The 26224-nt window shown below is 45.6% G+C and overlaps 1 protein-coding gene across 2 annotated transcripts in view; it reads left to right on the top strand.

Moving 5' to 3' along the window:
- Window positions 1-26224, top strand: part of Chn2 (chimerin 2) — a 267201-nt gene that overhangs the window by 176895 nt on the left and 64082 nt on the right. For both annotated transcript variants that reach the window (XM_034519345.2, XM_076913323.1), the window contains exons 5-6: window positions 2161-2274; window positions 3988-4273. In XM_034519345.2, coding sequence (XP_034375236.1) covers window positions 2161-2274; window positions 3988-4273 — 400 coding nt within the window. The remainder of the gene's footprint in view (window positions 1-2160; window positions 2275-3987; window positions 4274-26224) is intronic.

Raw genomic sequence — 26224 nt, 5'->3', positions numbered from 1 at the left:
AGCGCCTCTCAAGCACCTACCCAGGAGTGTAGGCTCCCCTCTCACCCACCCTCCTGCCTCTGATAGCTAGCTGGTTTATGTTGTCACGTGACTTGGATTCTCCATCGGATTTCAAAATTACCTGCAGATTGTACTTTTTTTTTTTTTTTTTTAAGACAGGGCAAACAGGAAAACCGACCACATACAGTTTTATACCTGAATTGACCACAGAGCAGCTCTCCCTGCCAGAACTCTTGCTGCACAGGAGGCTTCTCCACAATGTCTCAAGAGTCGAGTGGCCTCACTTAGGAAGCCCCAAACACCTCTGCACCATGGTGGTCAATTTTGTACACAGTGTACAAGACCCACTGAGACCCAGTGGTCTAGGCCAAGCTCTCCCCAGACTCCTCTGTCTCACTGTCTACATGGGAATCTTGGTCTCTTCTGTGTCAGCATTCACCCCCAGTGTTTGCCAACGGTGTTGCTCTAAGATTCCTGAGATTTAAAACCAGAACTTAGCAGAGCACAAGCCCCCACCACCAAGCTGCCATTGCTTTGACCTACAGGCTGAGATATTCATACAGGACCATTGATGCTTCTGGCGTGTTTGCTCCCCTAGGACCAGAATGGCAACTAAAAGATTCACTATTGAAAAGAAGAATATTGAAAAGGAGGAAATTAGGATAACACCTAGCGTGTGTGCATGCGTTCGTGCGCGCGCGCTCGCACACACACACTCAAACACACACACACACACACACACACTCACCCAGACACTCACACACAGATACTCATACAGAGACACACACACTCATACACACAGAGACACACACACACACACATACACCACACAATGTGCGCTCTCTCTCTCTCTCCCTCCCTCCCTCTCTCTCTCTCTCTCTCTTACACACACACACACACACACACACACACACACCACGCACATGCACACCTCTATCACATTTGTCCTTCAGCCTAATTTTTGTATTCTCTGCCAGGGAGGGGGCAGCAAATATTATTTTCTTTTTTAATGCTCAGAAAATTCTTTGCATGATTATTCCCCCCAAAGTCTTCTACCACTAGGTAATTCTAGAAAGGGGCATTTATCCCTCTTCCAGGAGTTTAGAGTCTCTGGGCACTGGCCTCTTCTCATACTCAAGGCCTCTGCTCTTAGACACACAAAAGACAGAAGTTCTAGTAATGACAGAAAAAAAAAGAAAAATAATAAAATCTGGGCATAGGGTGCACACTTGGGAGACAGAGGCAAGTGGATCTCTGTGTGTTTGAGGCCAGCCTGGGCTACATAATGAGTTCCAGGACAAGCAAGGCTGCATAATAAAGATACTGTCTCAAAACAAACAAAACAAAGAATTGTTAGTAATGGCTGTGAGCCTTCATCTTCTCTTAAAGGTAGAAGGACAAAGAGATCCACCCAGCCACCTGCCTTCACTGCCAGTCACTGAGCAAGCTCTAGGCCACAGCAACTGCCTTCAGAAGGCCAGTGCAGTCTTTGATAAGCTAGAAGTTCCACTCAGTGTGCTACATTCTCCCTCTCCCTCTCCCCCTCCCCTCCCCCTCCCCCTCCCCCTTCCCCCCTCTCTCTCTGTTCATTTTGTAACAGAGAAATTGAAGACAAACATTATCATTAAAAATGGAAAAGTAGATTCTTTTCCCAAACACCCACCTAAACAATTAATTTCTAATGTAGAACACTGGAAGACCATGGCTTCTAGCCAGCCCTTCTTTCCAGAGAATGAGCCTCTAAAATTAACGATGCCCAGCACCAGAAGCAAGCAGGTTGCTAATCAATAAGTATTCATTTGCAATCAGGATAATCCACGGCTCTCTGTGTTTGAGCTGAAAGCTAAATTGCTAATTGCCCTTCCGTTATTCCCCACGGTTTGAAAGGAGCCGTAACCTAGCTTTCATTTTAGATCTTCAGTTTCAGCCTGAGAGCAAAGACAGGATCAGAAAGCCATCTGTGGACTGTGTATTTTCCTGTGTTGGGAATGCAGGGAGGTAGTTCCAAAAGGGTCTTCAAGATGAACCATAATCACACCCCTCTTCATTCCATTGGAGACAGTGGGTACCTAGGGACCTAGTAACCAGGATTTTAGCCTAGTCCTCATAGTACCTACTTTGTACAGTCTTCTCAGTGCAGTGACTGCCTTGTCCCTCCAGGTTTCATGGGATCATCTCCCGGGAGCAGGCCGATGAGCTTCTAGGTGGCGTGGAGGGTGCCTACATCCTTCGAGAAAGCCAACGGCAGCCGGGATGCTACACGCTGGCACTGAGGTGAGCTATGTTTCACTCATGGTTCGTGAAAGTGGCTTTTATGGTTTTCCAATTTTTAAAAAAGTATAGCACGCTCCAGGGAGAGACCTGACTTGAGATGGTGAGATGATAAAGAGAGAATAGAAAGGCTGAGGTCAAATGGCCCGAGCTCTCTGGTGGAGAAATTGCTGTACCTCAGAAGAGCAACATCTTTATAACATAGTGTTGACTAGGGAGATGGGATTATCGCATACAGCTGACTGAGGAGGCAAGATCAACTAATCTCTGTAGGGGACCAGTCTTCAGGCTGTAACCTTCCAGGGAGAGAGAGCTATGGTGGACATTTTCTGGGCACAATGTCAAAATTCATGCTCAGACACAAAGACGGCTTTGCTAAGTGTCCTTTGAGGCTCCCAGGGAGTGGAGGGGATTTTGCCATTTGTCCAGTGAGTCTGAGTGTCAAGTACACACATCTGCTCAGGACTTCACTCGCTCAGGGCTTCCTCAATTCCCTACTACAGTAAAACACACAGAATGTGAAATTCCATGTCTACCAGCTTAAGTGTGCGGTACAGTGGCATCAGGCGCACCGGCTGTGCTTTACAGACACCTTTGGTGGTCACTTCCAGAACCCGCCCTGCAACCCAGATGCTAAGTCTCCATAGTGGCTCCTGCTCAGATTGCCTTGCAGTTCACTGTTTGCAAACACCAGCTACAGGCCAGAGGTTGAGTGTCTGTTTGCCTGGCTGATGACATGCAGATTGTGAGCATGGATGCTTCATAGACATGCAGCCCATCATTCTTGACTTCTCAGGGACCATCTTGACCCCAGACTTGCCATGATGACTACTGTCATGTGTGCCAGCAAGTCAATAGGGCAGGTTTCTCCAAAGATTGGCCACCACAAGTGCTGAGGCACTGCAGGGGTCACTTGTACACGGGCTGTTAACTCCCACAGAGTCTTCTTGTGAACTTCTGGAAATTAAGTAGAGCTTGCTCCATAGAAAGAATGGATGCAGAGGAAAGCCTTCCCAGGCCAGCACATGAAGGATGTGTGTCCAATACAGTCTCCACAGTGTGACCTCACAAAGACGCTTTCTGAGTTGCAACTGGAGATGTCCAGAGCATGTCTTAAGTGGCTCAGTGATGAGGGAATATGTCAAAAGCTGTTAAGAACAATGGGTAGGTAGAGCGTTTTCCTATCCTGGCACCCCAGAGTAGGCACAGGTAATCGTGCAGGTGAGGCCGGGGAATGCCAGTATTGGTGGTACATTTAACACTTAGCTGATATTTCTCTCATGCTTCACTAACCAGGATGGTAGAGATGGGGTTGCAGTCAAAGGTGTGATAATTAATAAAAGACATCACAGGGCTTTAGTGTGGTATCCCTTGCAGAGGTAATTGTCATTTCCCATTAAAGAAGTTTTATAGGTGATGTATTTGTACATCAGGGCTTTGACTTTCACACATGAGAATGGAGTGTTCCCAGATGCATACCAGAGTCGTACCCGAGGTTAGATCCTGTCTGCTTCATTCCAGGCAGGAAGTGGCAACTCTTTGTGATTCTGTTGCTTCCACTATTAAATATAGATAATCATAGTACCCATCTCACAGGATCTCTGCGATGAGATCCAAGTACCCGCTCCAGGCCTAACCAATGGAATGTTCTGGAAGCTACCTCACTTTGCTCATGCTTATCTCACCAGTAGTAATCCTTGGCTTTCTGGTGAACAGGTTTGGGAACCAGACCTTAAACTACCGGCTCTTCCACGACGGGAAGCATTTTGTGGGTGAGAAGAGGTTCGAATCCATTCACGACCTGGTGACAGATGGCTTGATCACGCTCTACATAGAGACTAAGGCTGCTGAGTACATCGCAAAGATGACCACAAATCCCATCTATGAGCACATAGGATATGCCACTCTCCTCAGAGAAAAAGTATCCAGACGGCTGAGCAGGTCTAAAAACGAATCGAGGAAAGCTAGTGTCACCAACGAGGAACACACGCCAGTGGAGAAGGTGAGTAGACTGGGGCACGATCATGGGTTATCTAGTTTTAGCTTGTGCTGGCTGAGAATGGATAAGGGTAGATCCAGTTTGTCAGAGTGTTGTGGAGAGTCCTCCCAAGTTTAGAACTGGTATGCCAAAAGGGCCTTAGACTCTTCCAAGTCAACCCCTTCTAGAGCTACAGGAGAGAAATGCAGGACCCACAAACGTCTCATGTCTAGGTCAGAGCCAGGACTTGGACAAATAGTCAACTGTGGGTCTATTTGTAGGTTGAAGGAAAGCACTCCATTATTGTTGAATGCCAAACAGTGGGTGAAAAACGTCTTAAATTGCCACTTGGGGCCTACTGGCTGTCTCTGGCTACAGAGTGAGCCAAATGCATGGTATTTGTGTTTGTCTGTCCTAGACATGTGTGAGTGTCCATGGGCAGGAGGCTAGCCACCTTTTGAAGGTGAGCTAATCTAGATGAAGCGTTACTGACAGACTTGGAAACTTTCACCATAATGACTGTCATATCAGGAAGGCTTAGTCAGGCTGATCTTCCCCCCAGCAAAGCCCGCTGTGTTTCACTGCTATCAGAAAACCCACGAGTTGGGTGAGTGTGTGAGCTGGGTGTGTTGTCGTGGTGGAAGGTGGAAGGATATGGTGAAGGGGACGCCATTTCCATCTCTAGTACCCTGCTGCTTATTTGAAAGGCACCACCACAGTTGGCCAGCAGACTTTGGGGATGTGTCTCTTTGGAGACCATCTGCTTTGCCTGGTCACATCTACTTCCCTCTGAGAGTGACAGCCCACTACACCATCAGCACCCACTGTGGCTGAGCCAAGGGCAGCTTTAGAGTGGGCTAGGAGTGAGCAAAGAGCAATACACGGATGACAAGATGGCAGTGCTGCTCCTTTGGGGGCTTCTAATCCTTAAAGTCAAGTGGCCTCCTGATGCCAGGGCTGGTGGAAACCAGTGAAATCTTAGGCAGAAGGTAAGGACTGGGCATCAAAGATGGGAGACTCACCAAGTACTGGGGTGGCTGGAGAGAGCAGCCAGTCTGTTGGCAGCAAGGGCGTGATGTTAATTGATTTGTTAATTGAGTCTCAGAGCAAAAGAGGGCCTTCTCCAGCATCACATCAGTTGAGCAGCTGGCCCATGAAAACATAATTTGCCGTTTTCTTTTTATAACTCTAATATCTCCCCAACACCTGTGTATTCTTTCAGAAATAATTGATTTGGGATATTTCGGGACTGCTGATTGTTTACATTTAATAGGAAAGTTGTGTGTGTGTGTGTGTGTGTGTGTGTGTGTGTGTAGAAAGAGAGAGAGAAGGAGAGAGAGAGAGAGAGAGAGAGAGAGAGAGAGAGAGAGAGAGAGAGAGAGAGAGAGAGAATCTCTCAGAGTTTGTTCTGGTCCAGATGACAGCTAGTCCTTAATGTTTGTAAATCTGTTCAAAAGAAATTTAGAATAGAAAATCTGGAAGCTGACCTTCTCAGCCACAATAAATCAGGAGCTGAATCGTAAAATAAGTCTCTGCAGTGGTGTTTGTGTTTCTGAATCAGAGCAGCGCCATTTGAAAACACTGTCCGTTACAGAAAGCAGGCCCTACAATGGAAACCAGCGAGGAAGTTCCATCCGTGGAAGCTGGTGTTTCTGCGTGTTAGTCTCAGCAGGAAACTGATGTGACATGATATGCCCTCTATCTTAGTTAGGGTTTATATTGCTTCAATAAAACACCGTGACCCAAATGCAAGCTGGGGAGGTTTACTCAGCTTACACTTTAAAATATCACTGTTCATCATCAAAGGAGCCTAAACAGGACAGGGACCTGAAGGTGGGAACTGATACAGAGGCAATGAAGGGGCGCTGCTCACCCTCACCGGTTTGCTTCCATGGCTTGCTCAGCCTGCTTTCTTACAGAACCAAGGACCACCAGCCCAGAGATGGCCCCCACACAATGTGCCGAACCCTCGTCCATGGATCACTAATTGAGAAAATACTCTACAGGCTGATCCTTTGTATACATTTTCTCAATTGAGGTATCCTCCTCTCAGATGACTCTAGTTTGTGTCAAGTTGTCCTAAATCTAGTCAGCACACGTTCCCCCAGAGCAGTGATTCCCAACCTTCCTAATGCTGTCCCTCCCGTTGTGGTGACCCCCAACCATAACACTGTTTTCATTGCTACTTCATAACTGAATTTGCTACTGTTGAGAATCATAATGTAAATATCTGTTTTCTGAATGTCCTAGGTGACCCCCTGTAAAAGGGTCGTTCAATCTCTAAAGGGGCTGAGACCAACGGGTTGAGAACCGCTGCCCTAGAGAAATGAGTAATCTGATTCCTCGTTGAGTGAGCCAGCCTGTACCCGTTTACTGGGTAGGAGGGTAGTAAGGAAAGACAGGGCATGCTGGAGGAAGAAGTCCATACTCAGCAAGAAGTTTGATGGACAGTTCTCAGGATATGGATTTTCCTGGACACTAATGATGTCCTTGGCTTTCGTGAGGAATATTCTGGACACTAGGTCTGGTCACTTGCTGCTGGCCACTTATTTTGTTAGTAGCTTATGAACTAACTTGATAAGAATCCATCCATTTCTCCATGGCCTGTATTGACAAGTGTGATTAGGAAAAGCCTCACTCTGGCCAGAGATCCTGTTACTCTTCAGGACAAGGCAGGTGCCTGTTGCCATGGAGGCAGAGACTGGAGAAGAGCTAGTGGGAACTTGAGTAGATTGACTGAGAGGAGCCTGAGGTACCTGTCTGTTTCAGTTAACGGCATGACTTGAGGTTTAATAGTGGGATGAGTTGATCTCCCAGAGATGCTCAAATCCAGCACATCTGTTGTTGCTCACCCATTTGCTTTATTGATCATTTCCAAGGAAATCTAGAAAAAAAAATGCTAACAAATCCAAGAACAATAACAGTGCTAATTGGGGAAAAAAAAAAAAGATATACTGCCTCCCCCATCAGATCGGAGTGGTGTCCAGATTTCTTTCCTGCACAGGTTGCTAGCAGTGAACCTGACTTTAATAACCATAGACGAGGTAGGGAGCCTGCAGACAGAATAAAGCTGTAAAGGTTCATCCTCTACCAGTCGGTAAACTTCACGATTCTTTATTTAATTAATTGGCTTTTAAAACATGGTATGTTTTGGTCACCCATTCTGTGCATTTAATTAAAATGGTCAGTCGAGTGCAATACATGAAACACGTGAAATGTATTTTAGTGTCTGTAGCACACATAGATGATCTACTGGTCTTCAGGAAAACAAAACAAAACAAAAACAGGGCATGGTAGGCAGTCCATGAATAACACTGGGATTCGACACCCAAATAGCACAGACAGGAAACTATGTCCCATTTTAGACTCAGTACAGCTGTGGCAGATTCACAGGCAGGAGTCTCCAGGTATGCCTCACTCCTGCTTCACGCTAGCTAGAGGTGAGCCCAGGCTTCCCACCCCACATTCAGAACATCTTAGATCTATGGAGCAGCTGGACCTCATTGTGCCCGCATTGCCTTTGTGGCTCTAAGCAGCCTCTTGGATTTGGCCACCGTCCTGTCAATGGACATTAAAAATTGCTCAGTCTTTACATGGCCTGATTTCGAAAATGCATTACTGTTTCTGGCTATAAGAGCCGACCTTTCTCACCAAATGCACCCCACTGAATCAAATGAATAATATGGAAAGTGCATCTGTATTAACTGGGTGTAATCTGATGCAGTGAATTTCACTCATATTTAATGCGAAAATAATGTGTACCCGTAAGACAGTAAAAGCACTTTTAATAATATACACGTTGAGGATCCTCTGCCCCAGATGTTGGGGAACCAGGTAATTTTCAGATCAGTGCTGGAGTCGCAGCTGTTCATCCGTAATCCAAAAACCTGAAACAAAAATACTCGCAGGTCCTCTGAAGTCTTAGAGACTGTATCAAATGTATCGTATTCATTTGTTCCCTGTTTTAGGGGTGCCTAGCCCCACGTTAGTTCGTTCATTTCACTGTTTCTTTCCTAGTTACGGCTTACTCCCTCTCTTGGCTGCTTTTGGAGGATGGTCAGCCCCAGTTCTGTCTTGTTCATTCACTTCACTGTTTCTGGTGGTAGTAAATGTCAGACAGTGACCTCCATGAGTTCCACAGCAGCTCTTCCATGCCCGCACCGCAGGCAGCCCCCCTCCCGCCCCCAAGATGGGAGGGGCTAATGCAGAAAAGGAAAGTGCAACTGTATCTTTATGTTTCATTTATGTGAACCAGAAATCACGGGTTCTACCTGTTTGTTTCCTGTCAAGTCGTCAAGCTAAAAGAGTAGCCATTCTTAATTGTTGGGAGGGGAAGCAAGGTTCTAAAAGGGCGAGTGTGGAAAGGACGTTTCCTCTCCTTGCTACTGTTTGAAGCTCTTTCAGCTTTGAACCGTGACATAGGTAATATCCATTCAAAAGTCTGAAACAAGAATCCAAAGCTTACTGTGTCTTACACACACATATCACGATAAAGCCAAGGAGTGTGCTTTCTGCCTGGGCTGCTGCACATACGGAGCAGAGCTGACCCAGTATGCCCTGGGTACTGCACACGCTGATCCACTTCCCTGCCTCCAACCCTCTTCATCATGTTCACAGTACCCCTCCTCCTCCACCCCATCCCACCAGATTGTACACATGGGATCTGTATTCTCAGGACTTAGTGGAGGTTGAGAACTGGAAGGTTATCACAGCACCAGGCAGAAATGGCTGCAGTGTGAGTGTAAGTCCTTGAGATGGGGGTAGGTTTGTCTTGGCCTTCCTGGTCCTCCCACCTCTTTCCCAGAAGCTTCCCAGTCTGCTGCCCACTTCCATCCATTTCCCTGCCTTTGCTGCTTTCCTCTGGATGCTACAGGACCAGTGCCCCAGTCAATTTTGCATTCTGCCATAGGCAGCAAAGCCTCTTAGGTTTCCATTCTCCTACCCTAAAGCCCTGGCCAGAAGCCCTTTCTTCCTCCTCCTTAGGCAACCTTCCTTCACTGAGGACCCCCTTTAGAGAGCACCGCTCTGTCCCCCGCCACATACCACCCCCCCACCCCCCCCACCCGTCTTGAGAAACCATCTACTTTCTGACTGCTTATACTCGCACCAGGTGACCCCTTCACTGTAGTTTCCTGTGGTCCAGCTGTCCATTTAGATAGCATTGTCTGTATTGTCCCTGGCCTGAAGGCAATTGCCATGCCGAGGAGGAAGTCTTGTTCAGCCATAAAGACCAGCAAAAGCCTCCGGAGCAGATGGAGGTCACCTGGGGTGTTTTTTTTCAATCTTCAGGTCTCACAAAATGCCTGGTGCTCCCTAGAGATGGCTCAGCAGTGCTGTCCTGTTTTGGGCTACAGGATGAAATTCAAAAACCTCAGCAGGACCTTGGCTACCTGCCTGAGCCTGGACTGACAGAAAAGTTTCAAGATGTCAAGTAGTTAGTACCCAAGGGAGGAGGCAGGAAAAGTCAGGTCAGAGAAAGTAAAACAGGTGAGAGACTAGAAGGAATTCGCATCTCTGAGTCTGCCCTTTGGTTCCTCATGTCTTGTGAGAAGCCATATTTGTCCTTAGAGGAACTGGGCAGGAACGGTAATCCATCATATCTCGGCCTCTGGAGGCTGGAAGGTGCTTCGAGAGGTTCAACCTCTCCTATTCCAGACTTGCTAATGAAGCCCATCTCCACAGAAAGAGAAGAATGCCCAGGGGGACTGATGTTACCTGACTGTGCAGAGACAAGTCCGGAGCCACAGTGTGACTGGGTGTAGAAGGCAGGTAGGAGGTGATGAGGGTTCAAGGGTACCGGAAATGCCCATCAATGGCACCACCTTGCCTGCCTTCCCATGCTGCAAGCCTCCTTCTCTAGCCCGCATCACCGTCCTTTCTCTGTGCCCTCAGCCTGAAATGCTTTCTCCTTCCTGTGTTCTTCAGGCTTCTTTGAGGTCCAATGTAGACAGTTCTCTCTTTGTGAAATCTGCTAGGATTCACCTCATGCCTCAGAACCACCCCAGAGACTGGTACATAGTCTTGATGTGGGCTTAGTCCACTGTATCCTAGGTAACTGTTATGTCTGCGGTTCTGGAACTGTGGCCCTGAATACCAACACCTTTGGCCTTCCTGAGAAGATAGTTAGACATGCAGTCATCAGACCACTGGATCAGGTCTTCCCCGGGGGTTCTGGTCGATCTCTACTGGGCTCCAGATGGATTCACAGTGCTGGCGAACCTGTGATGTGGTTCCATCCTGGTGAAAGCCTTTTGGTGACTTCTGATTCCAAATCCCCGCACATCCCTAAGTGCTCATGTGCAGACAGTTGTTGAATGAAGCAGGAGCAGATACTGTGAGTGAGCTAAACTCACCTACTTAGCCTGTTTCACAATGAGGATCAGGGTAACTCAGATTCATCCAGATCCAGGTCAAGAACTCCCAGCCCTTCTCTGGACAAGCTCTTTCATCCGGGGCTAGAATCTGGCTGTGAGCTTCTTGCGGCAGGCATCTGGAGAAGCCAGAGCCCAAAAAAGGGATCCAGAGACTGGCTGAGCAAATGCTTTACATGGCAGGAGACTGAAATATGAAGCACAGAGTGTTTCTGAAACCTCTCAAAGACTCAGAAAATGCTGCCTTAATCTGCACTCCACGGAGACTACCTATAATTAAGATCTCTGAGGTGTGTCCATTACAGCACTAGGCCCCTGCCTGAATCAGTGAGAACTGAAAAATGAAGTCAAATCACACTAAGTGGCCCCAGCAGAATCCCTGCAGGGAGCAGGGGACTGAAAGTCTCAAGAGAATTTGTTGAACTGAGAAACATTCCCTTGGGTTATCAAGTCAAGAGTGCCCCACCCCCACCTACTCAAGGGTCCAGGGGTAGCAGGGAGATTAGGGAAGGATCATGGGAGCTGAGTGGGAACTGTCCCAAGAAGGGGGCCCCACATCACTGCCCCTCTCCCAGCCCCCAATTTCTCTCCTTCAACCTTCTGCCTGTCTTTCTGCCTCCACTTCCCATTGGGCAAATCCAGCCAAAGTCCTAGTGCCTAGTGCAGGGAGCAGGGTACAGTCTCCAGGGGCCAGCCTACTGATATGGGCCAGGCAGGAGAGAAAGAAATAGGGAGTGTGGTAGAGGAGAGCGTGGGGAGAAGCCAGCCGAAGCATACAGCTGTCTTCATGCTCTTAGAGTGGTCCTCATGGTGTTCTGTACTAACTGGCTTCAGCAGCCCAACATGCCTTACCTGTGATGATGCCACAGTCCCTCTCTCAGATGGGCTCACAGCTGTGCGCTATGCTTGGGAGCTTGGTTTGGGATGTTGAGCTTCTCTGTGTTCATTAGACTTAAGTATATTAATCGGTGCCTTTAGCCAAACTGAGGAGCTACATTCATTTACACACACACACACACACACACACACACACACACACACACACGCATACGAGCACACGCACATGAGCACATGTACAAATGCACCCCCACACAGGCATGCACACACAGCACACAGGCACACATGCTCAAACACACACACACACACACGCACACGCACACGCACACACACACACACACACACACGCACACATGCGCGCACACACACACACGCGCATACGAGCACACGCACACTCACACATGTACACATGCACCCCCACACAGGCATGCATGCACAACATACAGGCACACTTGCTCAAACACACACACACACACACGCAGGCACGCATGCACGCACACTCACACATGTGCAGGGGGTGCACAGACACATAGAGGGAGGTGTTGGGGTGGGGACTGGACCATTAAAATAAAGGAGATAGAAAATACAGGTGCTCAGATTACAGGGTCCAGAAAAGCTGGCAATTCTCCCCTCAGGAAGTTCTTTGGAAATAACACATAACTGACATAACCAGGCTCCTCTCAGGAGTCAAGGATAAATGAAGATAAGCAGAGGCCAGCTAGTGAAAATGACAGGTACAGTAATGGCTGTGGTCATCCATCTTCCTGCCGCGCACACACAGCCATAAAAACGGAACGGGAACGCTGCGTGAATGGATTTGAACTAACTTGATGCTCTAGGGAAGCCAGGATTTACTGGCTATTATTTCAAGTCAGAATCTAACCATGTGGATTTGTCAGGGGTCTGAGTAACAGCTGACTTGGTGGTGGGGAGGGGCGATGAAGGTGGGGGGAACTCTCACTTGATGCAGAGGAGAGTTCTGGAAGGAAGAACAGTCAATGGCAGAAAACTTGTTCAGTCCTCTTGACCTATGGAATCAAAGGCTGCTGAGGTTCTAGTATCTCATGCTACCTGGGCTGAGACCCTGGGCCATGAGATAGGAGGTGAATCCAGGCCTAGAAGAAGCACATTCTACCTCAGCTCACCACTTTTCTGTTTCAGAGACTCTTGTGTCCTAGCTTAGACTCTGGCCTTGCTTCCCAGCCCTTCAGAGGTACACATGTCTTACATGGAAGCACATTGAGGATAGAAGCCTTAAGGTGTGGGGGGACTGCATAAGGTAATTCAGCACGCCCTACTTAGAGGTAACTGTTAACGACAAAGAATGTGATACTTTGGCCCTGACCCTTGGCTGCACACTGGAATTTACTGAGGAACTTAAAAAACAATCAGAAACCACGCTTGACCTCACCCTCAGAAATCCCCATTTAGGAGAGCAAGTAGTACCCTGGTAAAGAGATGGGCGAGCATGTGCAAGGTCCTGGGGTTTGCTTTCCAGCACCACCTCAAATAAAAGAAAGAAAGAAGAAGAGAAAAGCTAAGACATTTATATTTAACTGCTTGGTATAAGTCCCAGGCATATGATTTTAGAAGTTTCAGTTGTTACCAATGTGCAGCTGGAGCTAGAAGCCCCTGCTGTAGAGTTTGGTCATCTGTGGCCTGGATTGACTTCCAAAAGTAGTGTCGTAGTCTCTCTCTCTCTCTCTCTCTCTCTCTCTCTCTCTCTCTCTCTCTCTCTCTCTCTCTCTCCCCTTAGGCTTAGAGCTCTCAGGAGATACTGGTGTGCATTTGTGTGCATGTGTACGGTTCTTTACAAACCCTCCTTTATATCTTGTTTTGAAAACAAAACAAAAAAAAAAAACCTCTCTTGGCCCAAACATTGGCTATTTTCTGTGCAACACTGCCATCTGGTGGTAGACAGGAGGAGCGTGCCATACTTTCTTTGGACAACCTCAAGGACTAAACTTCCCAGATGTGGGAATACTTATCGTGAACAAATTTTCAGCAGTGGACTCACGGAAGCATCCTCATTTCTGTGGGTTTTATAGTGCATACTTGGCTGTCAAATTGTTGGGGGTGTTTTTCAATGTGTACTCACTTGCTGCAAAACCTAGTCTTCTAGCCTGGGCTGCCCTGGGGATCTGACTAGTTGATTTGGGGACCAGAAGTGTTCAAACTGCTTGGCGTTAGGGTGCTCTTGGACTCTTTAAACTTACAGAACATTGCAAAGAGTATTTGAGTATATCTTATTGCTATTTGCTATATTAGATATTACATTTCAAATGTTTAAATACTCATTCATTCAGACAAAAGAGTAGGAGCATCAGGTCAACAAGTCTGCATGGTGTATTTTATGAAGCATAGTCCTGCTTTCAAAAATCAGAAAGAATTCTAAATTTTGGCATTGCTTTGGCATATAAGTAAATCTCAGCATCGGCCTTAGTGGGAGGCGGCTGGAGTCACACATTTGATCCTGCCTTCCACTTGTGAAGATAAACTGTTTAAGTATAGGAGGAAGCCCTGAACTCAGATGTTCTTTGCAAAAGAGAAAAAATGTTTAAATAGATTTTACAGGCAAATCTTTATAGAAAAATATATACACAGGAGCAGAATTTAACAAATGACAGTTTCTTAAGGATTAGTTACGATATCAACCACTTAGAAGAATGTGGGTTTGTTGTCGTGGACACTCGGCACTGGCCTTCGAGCGCTCCCAACACCAATGGACCCAGCAAAAACTGCTGCTCGTAATAGCCATCAGTTTACATCGATGTAAAATATACTATGTAGAGTTTTTATTTTTTTAGTAATGATAAGTAACAAGATGCCCTTATAATCAGAGGTGTAACCCAATACCCAACCTAGATATACCAACTACCTTTGACTGCTACAGACAAACAAACATCAGCCTCCATGACCCCCCCAACCCCTGTCTCTTCTAGCTCCTCCTCTTCCTTCTCCTCTTCCTCTCCTTCCTCCTCTTCCTCTCTTTACTCCTCCCACCTTAGCTCCTCCTCCAATGACCTGATGCTCCTACTGTTTTGTCTAAATGAATGAGTATTTAAACATTTGAAATTTAATATCGACCATAACAAATATCAAGAACCTGATTTCAGGAGGGTGTGCACACGTGGGTCTCCAGGGTGGTTTCAGGGCTCACTGCACCACAGCCATTCCCTCTGACTTAGAGGTCAATGATGCTCTCCCTGGGCTGCTACCCAACCTAAGCCTGTACAGCGAGGGGGAGGGGGAATAATGTCCCCCAGGCAAAGGCTTTGCCCTCTGAGTTTGGACCTCCTTCCAGTGGGTCTGAAGAGGGTCAGCCTCGTAGAACGGAGCCCTGGTAATTCTGCCATATACGAATACCCTTCCTATCCATGTAAAATTGGTTCCAGGAGATGCTCACGTCCCTAGTGTTATGTGGGTAGTGTTTGCGTATGAGCCACACACCTCTTCCTAAGTGCTGTGAAGCATCTCTCTGTTACTTATGACAGTGGATACGTGTAGACTGTATGCATCTCACAAGTATAATGTATCACTTAGGAAACTATAACAAGAAGAAGTTGTTCCCCACGTATTTCCAAGCCTTGGTTGGTTGACTTCATGGATGGAGAAACTGCAAATGGAGATGTGATTGCATAGCCAATAAAGGTCCACCAACCTGACCTTTCCCTCCTCCCTACACAGATGAGAAACTGAGGCTCAGAGGTTAAGCACGGGGATGGTGTCTTGTGTCTCTGGCTCAGCACGTGTGTGGCCTTCTTCTGTTCTTGTGTGGTGTCTGTCTGCACACCTGGTCTTCCACTCTGCTCCCACAGTGAATAGCTGTCATTTTGCTGCTCAGAACCTACTCAGCACCTCCTGGAAGTGGTACCCAGATGCACTTCCCTTACGTTCTCAGTTTATAGATGTCATCTTTGAAGGGGATCACGGCTCAAGGCTGATGGGAGAATCACATTTCCCTGGCCACTGATTGGTTCAAGGGTGGGCATGTGATGTAGTCCAGTCACTGCCAGTAGAATACCATGATTTCAGGAAGACTTTTCACCCCTCCCTCTGCCTAGCTAGAGTAAGCAGGAAACAGGTTCTCTGTAGAGCCCTGAATGGAACTTACAGGGAGAGAAGTTGAGTTCTAAGGAGAGTTCTGAGCCTGTGGCAGATTTGTATGCAGCCTGCTGCACTCTCCAGGGTGTAATTTGCCAGCTAATTCCTGGTTCAACCCTGGAGCAGAGTCTTGGAAGTTTGTATTGAAACTAAGTTGCCCCTGTTTTCAAAACTGGAGCTTTACAGTCAACTTTGAGAAGAAAGAAAGCTAAGGTACTGAGATTCGGGTTCATTGTTATTTTGATCAAGTAACCCACACTATCCTTATAATGGTGATTTTGGTGGGAACTGAGGACCAAGAACATCTAGCGTTCACTGTCATGGGTAGGAACACAGTATTGATTACAGATGGACTTGTCCACTGCCAGTGAACATCCTCGCCTCCTGTCTCTAATGAAGTATGATTGCAAACCTCTTTTAATTACATGCATTACATAAAGTTGAGGTGATACGCTAGGAGACTTGACCACCTTTAGTGAACTAGGTGTTCGTGATATTTCAAAAACATTTTTCATAACAAATGGGAAAAAAATCGACCCTCTCTAGCAGATGCCTGTGACAGATGTGAGCCCCCTTCCTGACCCTGTCATCCTGAAAGGGATGATGGGAACTGGAAACCCATCCCCTGAGGGAAGAAAGCGATCCTGTTTGTGGTCTTCATGAATTCATTGCTTGATCCATATAAATTTGTGGGAACTCTTTTCTGATCAAGTCTGAGGAAAGGGGGAGACTTTGTTTTCTAGTGATAGAAGTGAGACAGGCCTAACCACATTTTCAGGTGCTTGCAAGGCTGCCTCTGAAGCAGGCTGCTGGAAGGCCATACTCACTTCTCAGTGGTGACATCTCTGGCTGGCTTCCCTGATGATAGCTTCTTAACGTCCTCACTGCTCGTGTGCCTTCTTAGACAGATCTGACCTTGAAGTTTCCAGAGAGTTAATATTTCACCATGCTCCGGGTCCCCGTTCCTGAACCTTATGAAGTCCAGCCACCAGAAGGATCAGCGAAGCTTCACACACCTAACTTTTATTACTCTCCTATGGCTTTGTGACTGCAGGAATTGCCACATGTCATGTTCAGCAAACATGTATGAATGCCCAAAATGAAAGACAGAATTAGTAGTCATATGTGGCCAGCACACCCACCGATAGCAGGATGAAGGCAGTAATATTTCCGATGCCGTATATAAACCATATGTTAAATAATCCAAGCGATAAGAGATTTCTATGATGTTCAGTCTAGAATGACCTGAGGGCTTACAACTACCCTGCTCCTTATCTTCTTCATCAACTTTGTCTTGGCTTATAACCCATGATCAACTGTAGCTCCTCACTCAGGCGAACAACCTTCATATTTGTATCTCCTCCTCGGAGACAGTGAAGAAGGTTAAAAACAAAGACTGTGGAGGCAAGGTAATTTGCTCAGAGCCAGCTAGCTAATGATCTGCAAGTCAAGTTACTACTAGTTCCTAATGATGAGCACTGAGCTCACCAACTTCAAGTCACCACGTTCTTCCCTTGCAGCACACAAAGGGAACAGTGTTTTACTGTGGTTAGTATTAAAGCTTCTTAAAAATTGCTCTATTGGAAATTACGTTGCCCCTCAAATATCAGTATTCATTGTCTCAGTGATGTGATTCTAACCTTCCCCTCCTGACTCTTTTGTTCCCGTGAAGACGTAGACATGGCTGAGAGGATCCCTTAAGGAGAGACAGATTCGCTGTAGACAAATGAATGGGGTTCCCTGTCTGCATTTTCAGCCCTGTGCTTTGTGTAGTTGCAAAGCTCTGATCCCTTCACTCAGTCCCAAGTGACAAGAACGGGATGCCTGCCCAGCCCCAGTATGCATCTCATTTCTTCAGTCATGATGAGATGCACTGAAGTGAGTGGAAGCTGGCTGTTAGGCAGTAACGTACAGCCCAGTTCTCTCTGGTGTGGCTTTGAATCACCTGCTAAATTCCAGACTTGTAACAGATGACCATTAAGTATTTGTATCACTGGATCCCTTTCTAGTAACCAACTAGATCCCAAGAAAGAGAAGGAACATTAATATTTCTTAGTGTATATGTGCCAGGTTCTATAGAGGTCATCTTCAGTTGGATTCAGTCAATCATCACAACTCTGATGTTTCAGAGCAGAGGAATGTTAGTATGTTGCCTGGAGATCATTCTTGCCATGTTTTGGTGAAGAATTTAGCTGCTTTTGGCCTTTTTATGGGGAGTCTCCCTGAGGCTAAGGTGAAGAGATTCAAATTAGTTGTGTTAAGAAAAGAGGTCTCAAAGCAGCCTAACATGGACGCTCTCCTGTGGTTTACTCTTATGAAGAAACTTTTGATCAGATATAGTAAACTGAGAAAGGAAAAATGCAAAATGTATGGTTCAAGTAAAAAAGGAGCACCAGGAAGTAGAATGGAGCTTAGTCCTTTGTTCAAGGAGATAAGCAGATTAAGGGAGTGGTGACTTTGGGGTAAGATCCCTCCCTGCTAAGCTTATTGTTTCTGTTTCAGTTGAAGGAGGGACATTTATATCATGTTAGGCGTTATTGTGGCCAGGTTTTTTTTTTTTTTAATTTAGACATAAGGAGATAAGATTGTGTATCAAGTTGACAAAGAATGGACTGTGATGGCTATTATCATGTGTCAACTTGCTTATATCAGGAGTGAACTACAATCTAGAAATAGAGGACATACCTGTGATACAGATCTTAAGGAACAGTGGCCATGATTATTTAAAAATCTTGTAAAAAAAAAAAAAAAAGAATTGAAGAAAAGCTTAGGTCCAAGCATGGCGATACATACCTTTAATCTCAGGAGACAGAGGCAAGCAGATCTCTGAGTTCAAGGCCACTCTGGTATAGAGCAAGTTCCAGGTAAAGAAAAGCTTAGGTCCAGGTGTGGTGACACGTGCCTTTAATCCCAGCAGTCCAGAAGCAGAGGCATGCAAATCTCTGAGTTTAAGGTCAGTCTGGAGAGCAAGTACCAGGAGAGTCAAGCTTGGGCTCTAAAGGAGTTGGAAAACAGAAAACTGGTGATGATGTAATAGAACAAGGGGACCATGTTCCAGACCCAGCAAGCAGCAGAACTCAGCAACTTTAACCATGTGGTTCTGGCTTTAGAGTCCAGAATAGAAAGAACTACTGAGACAATTGATGATGGTTGGTGGAGTTAAGAAGTTAGTGGTGATTAAGAAGAGACCAGCATCACTGAAGTCAAATCTTCTGGGAACTGTTTTCTGAGAACACAAAGAAGCTGTGTTCCAGAAGCTGCCAAGGTTGTACTTTATGCTGGCAGCCAGATTTGGTAATGTGTAAGAATCACCTAGATGATACTGGTATGGGAGGCATGAAGGGGTCATGGAGAGCAGCTGAGGCTTGGCACTGTGAGAGGTCAGAAAAGGATATTGGTGAAGGTGCAGCCCCAGTTGCAGTTGATGGCCTAGGTAAGACTGAAGGGTCATGTGAAGGAGTTGAGACTTGCACCGTGAAGAGAGCCTATGAGAGGCTATTGATAGAGCCTATGAAAGGCTGTCTGTGAAGCCTAGTTGCAGCGGAAGACCCCAGTATATTGGAGATGGAAGTAACATGGGATGGCTACCAGGAACAGCAGCAACAGTGGAGTGGTGTTATCCATAGCCTAGAGTGCTATAGAGGTCAGAGCTGGAGAAGTGACCTAAGCCCTCTGGAGGAACCTAGAAGATCATGTGTGAATCCCAGATGTTGGAACAAAAAACTGTAAAGTTGAAGTTGTCTTGGATACCCCAAGATGTTAGAGATGTCAGAGCTATGGGATACCTGCCGAGGAAAGCTGCTAACAGGAAGTGGAACCAGCCCAGGAGAAAGAAGTTTGTTGTAGTCAACGAAGATGAAAGGAATTGAGATCTGAAGACCGCTTGACGTCAGACATGGAGATGCAGAGTCTGGAGTTTACCCTGCTGATTTTATGCCTTGCTTTGGTCCAGTATTTTCTCACTATGATGATTGGAATGGTATGTATATCTTGTATATATTTGAAGTGTGTGATTTGCTTTTTGATTTTGATTTTATAGGGGATTACAGTTAAGAGATGGCATGAATCTCAGAAGAGACTTTGAACTTTAGACTTTTAGCATTGTTGAGACTGTGATAGACATGGGGACTTTTGAAGTTGGACTAAATGCATTTTGCATTATGCTATGGCTAGGGATGGCTCCCATAAAGTCATGTGTTTGAATAAGCCTATAGGGTCCAGGGAATGGAATGTGGTGGTTTAAATATGCTTGGCCCATGGAATGTGGTACAATTAAGAGGTGTGGCCTTGTTGGAGGAAGTGTGTCACTGTGTGTGCAGACTTTGAGGGCTTTTGATGCTCAAGCTCCACCCAGTGCAGAAGAGTCTTCTTCTGCCTGCTTTTGGTTCAAGATGTAGAACTCTCAGCTCCTCCAGCACCATGCCTGTCTGGATACTGCCATGCTTCCTGCCATGATACTGGACTAAACCTCTGAACCTGTAAGCGAGCCCCAGTTAAATGTTGTCCTTCATAAGAGTTGCCTTGGTTGTGTTGTCTGTTCACATCAGTAAAACCTGAAGACAGGAATCAATATGACTGTTGATACAATATGATTATTAATACAAAATCATTATTTTTACGTAAGGACATGGGCCTCACCATTATAGAAAAGTTTAGTGCTGGGAATGAACCTGAGTGCCAGAGTGCTTGCCCTGAGTACATGTACATCAGGTCCTAGGTTCGATTCTCTGGCCCCAACCCCATAAAGGAAAGAAGGAAGGAAGGAAGGAAGGAAGGAAGGAAGGAAGGAAGGAAGGAAGGAAGGAAGGAAGGAAAGAAGGGAGGAAGGGAGGGAGGGAGGGAGGAAGGGAGGGAGCGAGGAAGGGAGGGAGGGAGGGAGGGAGGGAGGGAGGGAGGGAAGAAGGAGCAAAAGAGCAAATGAACAAATGAATGAATGAATGAATGAATAAACCCAGTCTTCATTTAGATGCTGGTCTATCCTATGAAACTTTGTTGTTTTTTGGAATCTCAGAGAACCTCATGCTTAAGACAATGTTTCTTATATTTTTGCCTTCTACTTTAAAGATCTTGAAAGGGGTCAGGTGTCCCCCCAGGTCTTCTGAGAGCACTCTTTGGGTGACTGGCACGCCTGTGCAGAGTCTACCATGAACGTGACCCAAAGCAAAGGAAGGCGAGGCATGAAATGAAGGTGGAGCCACGGAGCTTCCTTCCTGCGTTTAGTTAACTTGGCAGCCACGTAAGGAGCCAACTGCTTTACATCAAAGACAATTGAAAAATAAAATCATGAGGATTTTAATGTAGAGGGGATGGGCCCTACATCTGTCTGGTCATTTCAATATGAGTCAGTGTGGGTTCTCTCCTGTTGTGCAGTAAGCCTGGTTCTGACTGTCACTAAGGGTTGCGAAGCCAGGCTGTCTGTGGATCCATTTTGGAGTTTGCCATGCTCGGAGCTCTAATCTACCAAATGGAAGTATCACCAGATTGACAACCAATGCCACCATTCTGCCTTTGTGCTACTTCACTGCCACTGAGTAATGTCACCAAGGAGCGTGCTCCGTAAGAGGAAGCCAAGGCAGGGCTGGTTAACTATTTGTTCAAAGAGGAAGTTTAGGCTCCTAGTTTAAAACTTCTGCACAGCAAATGCCCTTGCTCTTGACACGCTAACCTCACATAAGTGACAAGGGACAAAAAACCGTCAGTGTCTAGAGTCCAGCTTTACTTCGCCTTTACTTCAGCGTGAACAGAATTGTGAGCAGGTGCACTCATGCCGAGAGATGGTGGGCTGAGAACTGAGAGTAGCTGTTTGCGGAGGGAGAAGGGCTCACCCGTGTGTAGAACAGAAGTTCTCAATCTGTGGGTCATGACCCCTTTGGGGGTGGTCACATATTGGATAGCTTGTAAATCAGATGTTTACATTATGATTCAAAACAGCAAAATTACAGCTATGAAGTAACAACAAAAATAATTCTATGGTTGGGGGTCAACACAACATGAGGAGCTGTATCAAAAGGCCACAGCATTAGGAAGGCTGAGAGCCACTGGTGTAGATGGACTATATATACATGCCTGTGAGCCAAGCAGCTCAGAGAGACCTGGCCAGCAACTTACAAGTGACTACCATCTGCTCTGTCTGTGGCCACATTAGAAAGACAGCCATTTGACCATGACCCATCATTCCAATCTTTCACTCAGAGGACACTGAGGAATTTCGGAGAGTAGGTTTTCAGGCCTGCAGAGCCTCTGGGGAAGGTCCGCTGACTGTTCACATGAGTCCTCCATACGTGTTTGAGATTTTATGCCTGTATTTGGATGTAAGAATTCCCAAGGTTATAACAGGATGTGGACTGTGCCTTTGAAATACCTTTCCTCAATCTTGTCCACATCGACAAACGTATTCATTCTTGTCACTTTACCACGTGAGGGATATTAGAGTGGTTTGCTTTTGAGGCAACGCTTGTTAACTTTTTCAAGTATGATTTGCATCACTCCTGTGCTGTTATGCAGAAGAGGTCAGTACAAACCTGATGGTGGGAGTAGTGTGGCCAAGGTGCAGATCTCCTGTCTACTGGGCTGGGTAAATTGTTTAACCACTCTCAGCCTGAACAGTTTCCTCCCCCATAACTATTCTAGTCCCCCTTCCCAGAGAGATCCATTCCTCTCCCCTGCCCCCTTACTCTCTACGTAACCTCTGTGGTTATATGGTTTGTAGCTTGGTAGCGATTTAACAGAGAATATCACATATAAGTGAATTCATACCATCTTTGTCTTTCAGACTCTGGGTTACTTCATTCAGGATGGTGTTTTTTAACTCCTTCCACTTACCTAACAATTTTGTGGTTTCTTTCTTTAATAGCTGAGTAATATCTCGTTGTGTATGTTGTATGTATACACATGCACATACACATTTATGATAGATAGTAGCACTCTATCAAATGTGTAGTTGGTAAATAAGAAAACGTACCACCTTTTCCACTGACAGACATCCAGGTCATTTCCAGTTCTGACTATTATGACTAGAACAGCAGTGAACATGATTGAACATTCATAATAGAATGAAGTATCTTTGGGTATATGCCCAAGAGTGGTGTATCTGGATCATGAAGTAGATAACCCTGCTTTCTGAGGAACTGCCACATTGATTTCCATGGACTGTGCATGTTTGTATGCCCACCAGCAATGGGCGAGTGTTCCCCTTACTCCACATGCTCACCAGTATGAGCTGTTATTTGTTTTACTGATTTTGTCCACTTTGATTGGTATAAGATAAAAATATCAAAGCAGTTTTGGTTTGCATTTTCCTGATAACTAAGGATGCTAACCATTTCTTGAAATGTTTTTTAGTCATTTGAGTTTCCTCTTTTGAGAATTCTCTGTTTAGATCTGGCCCCTATTTTTAATCAGGTTATTTGTTTTCTTGATATCCAGGTTTGTATGTGTGTGTGTATTTACATACTATATAATATATATTGCTTATATATATTGTATGCATGTATATATATTATATATACATATATATGTATATATATTATATGCATATATATATGTATACACTCAATAGAATGTGTTGTTAGTAAATAAAAACTCTTTTCCCATTCTGTAGGCTGCTTCTTCATACAGCTGACAGTGGCCTCAGCCATATAGAAGTTTTTCAGTTTCATGAGGTCCCTTTATTAATTGTTCTTAGTGCTTGTGCTATCGGTGTCCTGTTCAGAAAGCTGTTGGCTGTGCCAATGAGTTCAACACTATCCCGCTTTCTCTTCTATCAGTGTATCAGTGCATTCAGTGTATTCAGTGTATCTGACTTTATGTTGAAGTCTTTGGTTAATTTGGAGTTGAGTTTCATGCAAGGTGATAAATACGGTTCTGTTTGTTTCTTCCTCATGCATGCAGCCACCCAGTTTGACCAGCACTATTTGATGAATATTCTGTCTTTTTCCTAGCATGTCATATTCTTTAAAAAACAAACAGTTGTCTATATGTATGTGGATCTATTTCTGGGTCTTCAGTTTTGCTTCACTGATTTATGAGTCTGTGCTTGTGTCAATACCATGCTGTTTTTATTACTATAGCTTGGTAGCACAATTTGAGATTGGGGGTAGTAATACCTTCAGTACTTTTTTATTATTTAGTAGTGTTTTAGCTATCTGTTTGTGTGTGTGTGTGTGTGTGTGTGTGTGTGTGTGTGTGGTTGTTGTTGTTGTCGTTGTTATATTTCCACATAAAGCTGGAGACTGTTCTTTCAAGCCCTATGAAAAATTGTGTTGGAATTTTGATGGTGATTGCATTGAATCTGTAGATGGTTTTTGGTAGGATAGCCATTTTTACAATATTAATTCTACTGATCCATGATCATGGGAGATCTTTCCAACTTCTGAAATCTTCTTCAACGTCTTTCTTCATTGCCTTGAACTTTTGATTATACACGTCTTTCACTAGAGTTATCCTAAGATATTTTATAATATCTGAGGCTATTGTGAAGGGTCTTGCTTCCCTTATGTCTTTCCCAGTCCGTTTGTCATTTGTATATAAGAAGGTTACAGATTTTTGTGTTAATTTTGCATCCTGCTACTATTTTGAAAGTGTTTATCAGCTCTAGGTCCCTGTGGAACTTTTGGGATTACATATGTACATATGATCATATCATCTGCACAGACTCTTCTACATCACTGCTGTTTCCGAAAGGAATTTTCACTGAGGAAAAAACAAAATCAAACTTGTGAACTGCTTGGTTTACATGCACAAACCCTTTACAAAATCACTCAGAGCCATCATCAATGGTCCACTGAAGTTACATATCACAAGCTCGGTAGGTTTCTCCTGCAGAGATTCCTGATAGGCTCCTGTAAGTCATCATCTCTGAAGGGGTTCATGTGAGGGGCTCCGATGTTATTTGCCCATGGAGTCGTTTCAATGTCAACCTGTGTTCCAAAGAAGTGGAACCAAAACAAGTCAAACCAGAGGAAAGGTTTCCATGCCGAGGGTCTGTTTCACAGCTCGGATGCTGTGGGCCCTTCCCTGCATTGTTTACCATGTTAATTCCCCTTCCTGGTTTGAGCTGCTCCCAGCCACGTTCATGACTCTGGCCTGTCTGCACAGCGCCTAGGCTGTCCACATAGGATATGAGATGCTATAGAAATGGGCTCACTTTCCTAGTCCTTGAGTTCTCAGAGTCGTAGAACTCTAGTTGCCAGTGTGAGGAGAAGCAACTGGGACTGGCATCTGCTTTGTGTTTGATACACACTGACGCCATGAAGGTCATGCTCCATAAAGTGAATCCACTCGATAATCACCCATGTTGTAATGTGCCACTCAGCAGTTGCTTTGTGCAAAGTCCATGAGTGATGTGGGTGTGGAAGCTCAGGTTCTTTACCCCAGTTTGTCTTACCTTTGAAGACAAGCCCACTCAGTAAGCAGCCTTTGTTGAATGGCATTGCCTATTATCCAATCTTGCCTCCAGGCCTTCTGCCAGCCTGGCTCTGTGTCCCGAAGGACCTGGCCTGTAAAAGTTCCATAGCGACTCTGCAATCCCAGGCTAGAGCTGGAGAACAGCCTCTCTGTGCTTTTTTGTTGAAGCCACTTTCCTTCTGAAGTTGTCAGTGTCTGTTTGTCAGTGGGTTCATTTGGCCTTCCCCTCTACTCTCTTCTCCCTGGAGTTCCAGCCCCTTTGCTTGAGACCTGGGGGTTGTCTTAGCTTCATCAGCATCCAGCCACACTTGCATCCTGTGCACTGTCTGTGCCATGCCCTGGCCCATCTGTAGCTTCATCCTAGGCCCAGCGACCATGTCTTCCCTAGCCAACCTCCTCTCAGTGACACATCCCTGTCACTTACAGCTATCGAAAGCCACTCGGATGCTCCCTGCCGCTGCAGGGCTGTGTGGGGGCAATATAAGGCTGCTCAATTTTCCACCATTAAAAGAGTTTGGGCAAAAATCCCACACTAATTCTATAGTTCCTTGTAATTAGCACTGAAGATTCTGCTCAAAGCAACAATCTGATGCCGTGCAGAAGGTCTCAGAGAAAAAACAGTTTCATGTTTTGGTGTCCCTGGGTGAAAAGATCCATCCCATAAGCTCTCTTCTGCCGAAGTCAGTTTGGGGTTGCTCCATACAGACATCCATGCTTTAGCACATGTTGACAGAGAACCTCCACTTGCCAGGGCTTATGGATCACAGAGCAAGGTTTGGACATCAGAGAACTTAGAACCACCATTTCTAGAATGATCTTGGGAGGAGATGGGTCACTTTTGAACACGAAGACCTTCAGCAGTGAGTGACGTCACTCTTAAGCACCCCCAGGCAGCTCCCATAGTATTATGGGACACATCTTCAATTATTCTTCTCTCCAGGAGACCGTCACAATTGTGACTCTTTACAGTTAGCCAGTGGACTTGTTGGGGCCCATATTTATCTTGGGCTGAAAGGTATGTTTTAACTAGTTTGCCCATTGCCTTTAGAAATATTTTTAATTGTGGAACATTTACAAGCTTTTATCCCTAGTTTTCTCTTTAAAAATTTGGTATCTGATAGGTCATGTGCCGTACAGTACCAAATCACAAACTATCCACCACTCCATACCACAAACACACCTCCCTTCTCCTCCTGGTGGGCGGGTACCTTTCAGCCCCACCCACCTCTGCCCTGAGATGGGCAGGTGCTTTGCAACC

Source organism: Arvicanthis niloticus, chromosome 15 (assembly GCF_011762505.2).
Source record: "Arvicanthis niloticus isolate mArvNil1 chromosome 15, mArvNil1.pat.X, whole genome shotgun sequence".
Lineage (NCBI taxonomy): Eukaryota > Metazoa > Chordata > Mammalia > Rodentia > Muridae > Arvicanthis > Arvicanthis niloticus.
This window is presented reverse-complemented; position numbering and strand designations above follow the sequence as displayed.